General features: G+C 36.0%; 2 protein-coding genes across 2 annotated transcripts; one reads left to right on the top strand and one right to left on the bottom strand.

The window, feature by feature from the left end:
- The first annotated feature begins 995 nt into the window (after positions 1-995).
- LOC111475084 (probable glutathione S-transferase) lies at positions 996-2,796 on the top strand. Its single transcript, XM_023119786.1, has 3 exons — positions 996-1,315; positions 1,383-1,475; positions 2,209-2,796. The coding sequence occupies exons 1-3, from the start codon at positions 1,088-1,090 to the stop codon at positions 2,569-2,571; spliced, it is 684 nt and encodes a 227-aa protein (XP_022975554.1). The 5' UTR covers positions 996-1,087; the 3' UTR covers positions 2,572-2,796.
- A 217-nt stretch (positions 2,797-3,013) lies between these two features.
- Positions 3,014-6,681, bottom strand: LOC111475085 (pentatricopeptide repeat-containing protein At3g03580). Its single transcript, XM_023119787.1, has 6 exons — positions 6,340-6,681; positions 6,052-6,272; positions 5,822-5,984; positions 5,620-5,754; positions 3,364-5,552; positions 3,014-3,258 (listed from the first exon to the last, which is right to left on the bottom strand). Exons 1-5 carry the CDS (start codon positions 6,568-6,570, stop codon positions 3,615-3,617), a joined length of 2,688 nt encoding a protein of 895 aa, XP_022975555.1. The 5' UTR covers positions 6,571-6,681; the 3' UTR covers positions 3,014-3,258; positions 3,364-3,614.
- Positions 6,682-8,769: the final 2,088 nt, after the last annotated feature.

Raw genomic sequence — 8,769 nt, 5'->3', positions numbered from 1 at the left:
CTTTCCTGGAATGCAAGTTATCCATCTTGTTTTATCCCAAAATACGGAGAAAATAGAATAATCAATTTTTTTTTAATTAATTGTAAAGGTAGAGGTTGTCAAATACTATCTCCATTAACACGAGACATTTTGGGAAACCAAAACAAAATCACTCTAAGTTTATGCTCAAATGAACAATATCATACTATTGTGGAGAGTCATCAAACATGGTATCAAAACTTCTCTATTAAAATATAATATTTGAATAATATATTAAAGTAATTAGTTATGGAATATATCTTAGATATTCCTAACTAGATTTTATTAGTAATGTACTTTTGATCCCACTTTTATTTCTCATTCTGAAGATTCTCAATTTAACATGATATTAAGGTCAATTTAACATGATATCAGAATCATGCTCGAAAAAGTCAAACCCACAGTAAAAGGTCTCTACCTTTTATTTCAATCTCTTACCATATTTTTTTTTGTTTATTTTTATGAGATTGAATTTTCATAATTTTTTTTTTATTTTTTATAAAAATTTAAAAATATATTAATTTCAAATAATTTTTTATTAATTTTTAGGAAAATATTATATAAAATAAAATCAAGTGATATTACCAAGATTAATTTGGTAAAAGATATTTCTTCTATTTAACATTTGATAAGTCATTTTTTAAAAATATTATTTATTTATATAAAATTATGACATCATTTTTTCTCAATTTGACGTTGCCGCCTTTTTAAAAATATTATTTATTTATATAAAATTATGACATCATTTTTTCTCAATTTGACGTTGCCGCCTAGACCAAACGGCATTTGGCAAAACACAAAACGACACGCGGCGGGGATATCCACGGCCGTGGCCGGCGAAGGCAAATAATGATTCACCAAATTCATACACCACGAAACAAGAATGGCATACTTGTAAAAAACGGAAAAACACAGGGATAAAGGAGTAATTTCACAAAGACGTAACGAAAATGGCATACTTGTAAAAAACGGAAAAACACAGGGATAAAGGAGTAATTTCACAAAGACGTAACGAACTGTGGTGCTTAAAAAGGGGGCAGAGCAGAAGAAGCGGAGAAGAGAAAGAAAGATGGAAGAAGAAGAAGGAGAAGTGAAGCTGTTCAGAACGTGGTCGAGTCCATTCGCTCTGAGAATAGTATGGGCGTTGAAGTTGAAAGGAATAGAATACGACACCGTTTACGAAGATCTGGCCAACAAGAGTTCGTCGCTTTTGGAGTATAATCCGATTCACAAGAAGGTTCCGGTGCTCGTCCATGGCGGAAAGCCGATCGCCGAATCGCTCGTCATCCTCGAATACATCGATGAAATATGGAACCAAAATCCATTGCTGCCTCAGGATCCTTACCAGAGAGCCCTTGCTATACATCGATGAAATATGGAACCAAAATCCATTGCTGCCTCAGGATCCTTACCAGAGAGCCCTTGCTCGCTTTTGGGCCAAATTTGGGGACGATAAGGTAATTCCGTACACACATATATATAACTAACTAAATAAATAAATAAATAAACACACAAATTTTTTACTTTATCCAAAATAATATTACTAAACTTTCAAAATCTCTATAAAAATACTCTTAATTATAATACTCTTAAGCTTTTAAAATTTCATTAATATTTTTTTATATTAGTTATAGACATAAATCATTTATCTATATTTTAAATAGCCATTTTTTTTTTTAATTATCTTGAATTAGAAATTGAGTGTTAAAATTTATTATATTAATCTTTGGAAATGCTCGTAAATGAAACAATTTCTCATTTTTATTAAAATTTTCGATACTAAATAAAAATTTGGAAATAAAATTAAGCGATTGAAGAAGGAAATTAAGAGGGTATCCCGAGAAAAAGAAAAAAGAAAAATAATTGAATCATAAGCAGAAGTAGATGAGAGAATGAAAATCGAGGAGAAAGATGATATACGGGTATAGATAAACGGTTTTGGTCTGCATACTAACGATAAGAAATTATAAAAAAGTTTAAAAATATTAATACAATTTATGATACTAAAGCTTCAGTCAAGAGTATTTTTTTTTAAAAAAAAAAAAATTAAATAATATTTTAAAATCAATTAGCATACTTAATTTTACATTTTATTATTTTATTATTAAAAAAATTAAATAATATTTTAAAATCAATTAGCATACTTAATTTTACATTTTATTATTTTATTATTTATTTTTTAATGTGTAGGTTTGGGAATCAATGAAGAAAGTGTTTATGAAGGAAGGGAAGTTGAAAGAGGAAGGGATAGAAGAAGCGAAGGAGAATTTGAAGCATTTGGAAGAAGAGTTAAAGGCGGGGGGGAAGAGGTTCTTTGGAGGGGAAGTGATAGGGTTTGTGGATGTTGCGCTTGGGTGGCTTGCAAACTTACCAAGTGTGTTGGAGGAAGTGATTGGACTTAGCCTCATAACTCAACAAACCTTCCCCCTCTTGTCTAAATGGACTCACGAATTTGCTAATGCCCCAATCATCAATCAACATTGGCCTCCTAAACAACAACTTGTCACCAAGTTCAAAGCTATGCATCAAATTTTCATGAATAAACAAGCATGAGCGTAATTGATCTCCTCCGATCTCCGATAAACCTCACGGGATAGGAGAAGTAGTGATTGGAGATTCCCTTGAATGTAGTCGAATGAGGGAAGATCTTAACGTTTGGTTTAAAGGGCAGTGTTAACTCGACCCTACTGTCATCATGTCTTTGCAATAATGTTTGTGATATTTTCATTTTGCCTTGTTTTTTTCCGTATGGAATTTGATCTTATGGTTTCTTGAATATTCATTCTCCCCATTAAAACTAGGGAGTATTCGGTGGTTGAGTTTAATTAGGTTAAGACATTTTTATACTGAACTAAATTGTTCAAGGAGTAAATTTTTTCAACCTAAGTAACACTTATTGACTAATCAACATAACCCTATTCTATCATAAAATATTGGGTTGGGTTGGTTTAGATTGCTCGGGTCATCGATACAAGTTTGTAAGACCCAATCAGCATTGGCATAAAAAATATATTTCATGGATTTAATTTTTTTCTTCAAATTTTTAAGCACTTGGTAGAAAGAGATATCAGAAGGAATGAAAGAAAGACCAACCTTCAGAATTTGATTCATAGGCCAGCATGAGAAGGCATAAGCAGTCATTGTCGGTGCAGGAATCTGCAGGAATGAACGTCACCGCTAGTAGATATTGTCTGCTTTGGTCCGTTACATTACCATCAGCCTCACGAGTTTAAAACGCATCTGTTAAGAAGAGGTTTCCACAAACTTATAAGAAATAATTCGTTCCTCTCTCCAACCAATATAAGATTTCTTAGTAGTATTCTATGTGCATTCTCATAATCCTACCTACTTTGGGCAGCTCAATCACTTGCTTTAAAACACTTCAACCGAGCTGCTCAATCACTTGCTTTAAAACACTTCAACCGAGCTGAATCTTCTCGCTTTTAGTTATCTTCGACGAAAATAAGAAGGAAAAGATAGCACGGACTTACAATGTTTACGTACATGTCAATGATCGATGAGCGTAACTCGGCAAAAGTCGACCTTCTTGAATTTGCACCGAACTTGAACAAAGATCAAACAATTCATTAGGTTATTCACCAGTGATCTCCACAACTACAGGTTCCATCCTTGAAAAGATGGAACCGATTGGCATCTCTCACAAGTATTTCTCTTTGCACTATCTTAGTTATGTACTTGGTTACAGTGTGACAATCTCCACATACTCTAAGGTTTTTCATTACCAGCAAAGGGCTCCCTGGTTTTGTATTCAACAACCCGAACGCTATTGCGAGTCTTTCGCTGTGCCCACATAGCATGTCTCTCTTATCGTCTTCTTCGACGTCGTGCAGAGCAAATTGCAGGTCTGCAACGTAACCTTCCTTGGCCATTAACCCCGTGAGATACTCGAGAAAATCTCTAACCTTATCGTATTGTTCAAACGACTTGTCACTAGTTCGAAAAACATAAACTCTTTTCTGAATCTCAATCCAGCTACTTCCAGGCTCTTTCTTCAGCCCTTTATTTTTCATGGTATTTCTTACCAATCTCACCTGATCCCACTTCCCTAACGTAGCATAAACATTTGATACAAGCACATAATACCCAGTATTGTCTGAGTTCAGTTGAAGAATTTGGTTCGATACTCTTTGAGCGATATCCGTGTGCCCACTCGCTCGACAGGCGCTAAGTAGAGCTCCCCACAAACTTACATCTGGTTTCATTGGCATTGACAGGATAAACTCCTCTGCTCGTGCTAATAAGCCAGATCGAGCCAGAAGATCGACAACACAAGCATAATGTTCCATCCGAGGCTCAATATTGTAGTCGGTTTTCATTCGATCGAAGAATGCGAGCCCATCTTTAACCATTCCAGAATGACTAAACGCAAAAATGAGAGCAATGAAGGCAACGGAATCTGGAATAACACCACTTGACTCCATATCCTGAAAAGCCTTTAATGCTTTCTTGCCCTCGCCATACATTCCAAATGCCGAGATCAATGCAGTCCATGTCACAACATCTTTTTCTTTCATATAGTTGAACACTTTGGTACAGTTCTCTAAACTACCACATTTGGAGTACATTTCAATCAGGGCATTCCCAATTGGGACATCTAATTCCAATCCCAAATTGAAAATACAGCAATGAATCTCTTTACCTTGTCGCCGTGCTGCAAGCAACGAACACATGGGCAAGATACCGAGTATGGTGGCCTCGTCTGGCATCAACCCTTCAGTCCTCATTTCGTTAATTGCTCGAAATCCTACAGTGCAATCATCGAAATGAACACTTGAAGCAATAAGGGTATTCCATGATATAATGTCACGAGCTCTCATATACGAAAACGCCTTCGATAAGTCGTCCATTCCACCACATTTAGCATACATATCCAGAAGAGCATTGCCAATGATAAGTTCATCTTCAAATCCAGATTTTATCACATCACAATGGATTCCTCTCCCCTGACTTATATCAGCTAACTGAGAACATAGAGATAATAGCAGAACAAAAGTGACAGAATCTGGCTTGCTTTCCCTTTTCATCATCTTAAAATTTTCCACCCCCTCTTTGTAATAGACCCTTTGAATGTAGCCGTTGATTAATGAGTTCCATGTCACAGAATCCTTGCAGTTCATTGTGTCAAAGACTTCCTGTGCAGCCAAAAGATCCCCACATTTAGCATACATATCTATAAGGATATTACAAGCTACAGTATCACATTCATACCCTCTCCCAATTAAGTACTTATGAACATACTTTCCAATCCTCAGATCTCCCAAGTGCCCACAGGCGCGAATGGTCGATGTAACCGACAACACATCCGGAGCGAATTCATCTATCATCGCCATAAATAGCTTCACGGATTCTTCGTGCCACCCCAATTGGGAGTATCCATAAATCATGGTATTCCAAGTAACTGAGTCCTTTGCAGCCATCTCGGCAAAAACCCGACCTGTTTCTCTCAGTCTCTCGAACTTGAAATACATGGAAAGAAGTCCATTACCGGTCACAATATCGCCACCAATTCCAATGTCTCTCGAACTTGAAATACATGGAAAGAAGTCCATTACCGGTCACAATATCGCCACCAATTCCAATCTTCTCAATCACCCCATGAATCTTCAGACCTTCTTCAACGGCAGTTAAGCTTCCACATGCGAGTAGAACACTGGACATAGTGAAACAATCAGGCACTATCCCACTCATTCTGGACTTGTGATACATGTCAAGAGCCTCCTCCCAAAACCCATTCGAACAATACCCTGACACTCATTCTGGACTTGTGATACATGTCAAGAGCCTCCTCCCAAAACCCATTCGAACAATACCCTGAAATTAGACTATTCCATGATACGCTATCTCGGTCAGACATTTCATCAAACATATAGCGTGCCTTCTCAAGATCTCCAAATCTACAATACATATCAATCAATGCGTTGCCAATATACAGATCCGATTCAATTCTCAAGATCTCCAAATCTACAATACATATCAATCAATGCGTTGCCAATATACAGATCCGATTCAAACCCCATTTCCTCGACATGTTCATGAACAACGCGACCCATTTTCAAGTCCAAAAGCCGGGCACATGAATTGATAACAGAAGGAAAAGTATAAGCATCGGGTTGGAGCTTTGTTTCACGCATCTCAGTGTAATATCCAAGTGCTTGTGTGAAGAGACCGTTGCGAGTGAGAGCACGTATAATCGAATTCCATTGATAGACATTGCGAGTTGGAGAAACAGTGCGCGTTGCGAGTGAGAGCACGTATAATCGAATTCCATTGATAGACATTGCGAGTTGGAGAAACAGTGCGAAAAACTGAAACAGAAGAAATCGGGTCTTTAAGCTGAGCGTATTTGCTTATGAGTTTGCCAGAAAAAACGACGGAGAGGCCCAATCCTGAAATGATGATCCAGGAATGAAGAGCGCGAAGCTGGGAAGTGTTTTTGGCAGAAGAGAGAGCTTTAAGTAGTGAAGAACGAAGCACTTCTTGGGCAGTTTCCGGTGAACTATTGAAATTGGAACAGAATTTTGGCGGTTTCATCGGCGGCAGAATTCGACATTAGAAACACAAGGGAAGTTTGTTGTGGTTAGTTTTTTCTATTTGGGCCAGTTGCCCTGGAATTAGCCGAGACTAAACTCAGGCCGATCTTTTTTTTCCTTTTTTTTTTTTTTTTTTCCATTTTTTAATATATATACACACATTTTTTTTAAAAAAAATCTATTCAGATTTTTTTTTAATGCTCAAATTCTATTTTTTTCAATATAAATTCTATTAAACAAATAGAAAACATTTAATAAATTCAATTAAAATTAGCAAAAATATAATATAATTTCTATAAACTCAAATACATTGTTACAACATACTTTCTGTTTTGTTTTGCTTTGTTTTTTTAGTTTTGATATACATATATATTTATATTTATATATAAAAAGTGAGATGAGGCAAGGATTTGGATGAGTCGAAGGCAGAGACGGAAAATATGATCCCCGTCCCGACTCCATTTAGCTAATAAAGATAAATTTCTCTAAAACTCCCTGACCCACCGATTTGGAGGGAAATTTCTTATCCGATTCAGGGTAAAGCCCAAACCCCATAAATTAAATGAATATCTCGTACGCCTGCAAAATTACATCTTGCTTGCCACTTGGCAGGAAAAAATAATTAATAAATATATCTATGAGTATTTAAAATATATATATATATATACTTCACAACTTAATTGATAACATCATAACATCATTGATAACATCATAACATCGTTAATATGAGAATGTCTTGATAAATAAGATATCGATTATCATCGAACAAAAAAAAGGGTGTGCGAGTACAAGTGAGTTATTAATCAAATTTTAAAAATTATATTATTTAATTAATTTTATATCTATTATAAAAAAAAAAAAAAATTAAATCATTTATTATAAAATTAGTTATGCTTACACCATAGAGCAGAGGCAAGCTTTATGGACTGATATCTAGAGGAATAACAAGTTGTAGGCAAGCATAAGAGAGGGGTGAAAGGCTGAAACTCATTCCCATCCAACCAAACAAAAATAACTCCAAGATGTCCAACTTGTTCAACTTCCAACACAAATTCTACATCTATTAACCAAACGAAATCGACACGAAACAATTCGAGCATGATTCATAGCTTCTCTGAACAAAACCCGGTAATGAGACAAATCGGCAAAGGGTTCAGAACTGATGATAAACAAGCCAGCAGAGAATTTTCTTACCCGATTTCGATGGCTAATAATCCCATTTCAGTTCTCGAGGATCGGAAAAGCTAAACATGTTCGAGGGAATGTTTCGATGGCTAATAATCCCATTTCAGTTCTCGAGGATCGGAAAAGCTAAACATGTTCGAGGGAATGTTTGGATTGAGAATGCTCCAAAAAACCTGGAGAATATCAGGGTACAGCGTGAAAGAGACAAGTTGATATCTTACAATCTACAGTAAAAGGAATGGAAATCCCAGTTAGATACAGCGTGAAAGAGACAAGTTGATATCTTACAATCTACAGTAAAAGGAATGGAAATCCCAGTTAGATACGCCCTTTAAATTTGCTACAGCCACTCAGTAGAGATACATAGGATGTCATGTGATGAAAATTTTTTCCCTATGAATAAACAGCAATCGCAGTCAGTTTCTAGGTACCACACTAATCACACAATGATATAATTATGTGGAATGGCATACAGCAAATCGTTTTCGTGTGACTACACTCTTGGTTTATGTTATCTGAAATCAGTAATCACGACTCACGACTGCACGCTCATCCGAATTGCAAGTGCAAGAAGCTCTATTACACTTGTATTTATCATAAAGTCACCTCTTCGCCCTGCTGGCCACGTTCACGAGCGATGGAAGCAGAGAGAATGCCAAGATCGCGATTTAGGAATGTCAATGCAGACTCGCACTCGGATATTATTCTTGTCACAGAAGATGGCTCTCCAGCAATCGTTTCAGATGATCCAATGGCCAGTGCTGCATGAGAATCTCTAAGATTCCTCAAGTTGCCCAAGAACTGCCATAACAAGAATATGAAATGAAAAATGAATTTCAAAACGATGATATAAGAGGAAAGCAGACCGACTTACGAAAAAACAAGTCCCTTTCTTTGAATTTTTTTGTTTAAAAAGAAACAACAGAACTTCGTGCCTTTCCCTTGATGCAAAATTATCCAAATTCTTTTGTAGTTTTATCTGATTTTCTCTTTGTGATATCACAATAATAAATTC

The sequence above is a fragment of the Cucurbita maxima genome, unplaced genomic scaffold (genome assembly GCF_002738345.1).
Source record: "Cucurbita maxima cultivar Rimu unplaced genomic scaffold, Cmax_1.0 Cma_Scf00933, whole genome shotgun sequence".
Lineage (NCBI taxonomy): Eukaryota > Viridiplantae > Streptophyta > Magnoliopsida > Cucurbitales > Cucurbitaceae > Cucurbita > Cucurbita maxima.
Note: the sequence above shows the minus strand (reverse complement) of the source record. Positions and strands in the feature narration are given on the sequence as shown.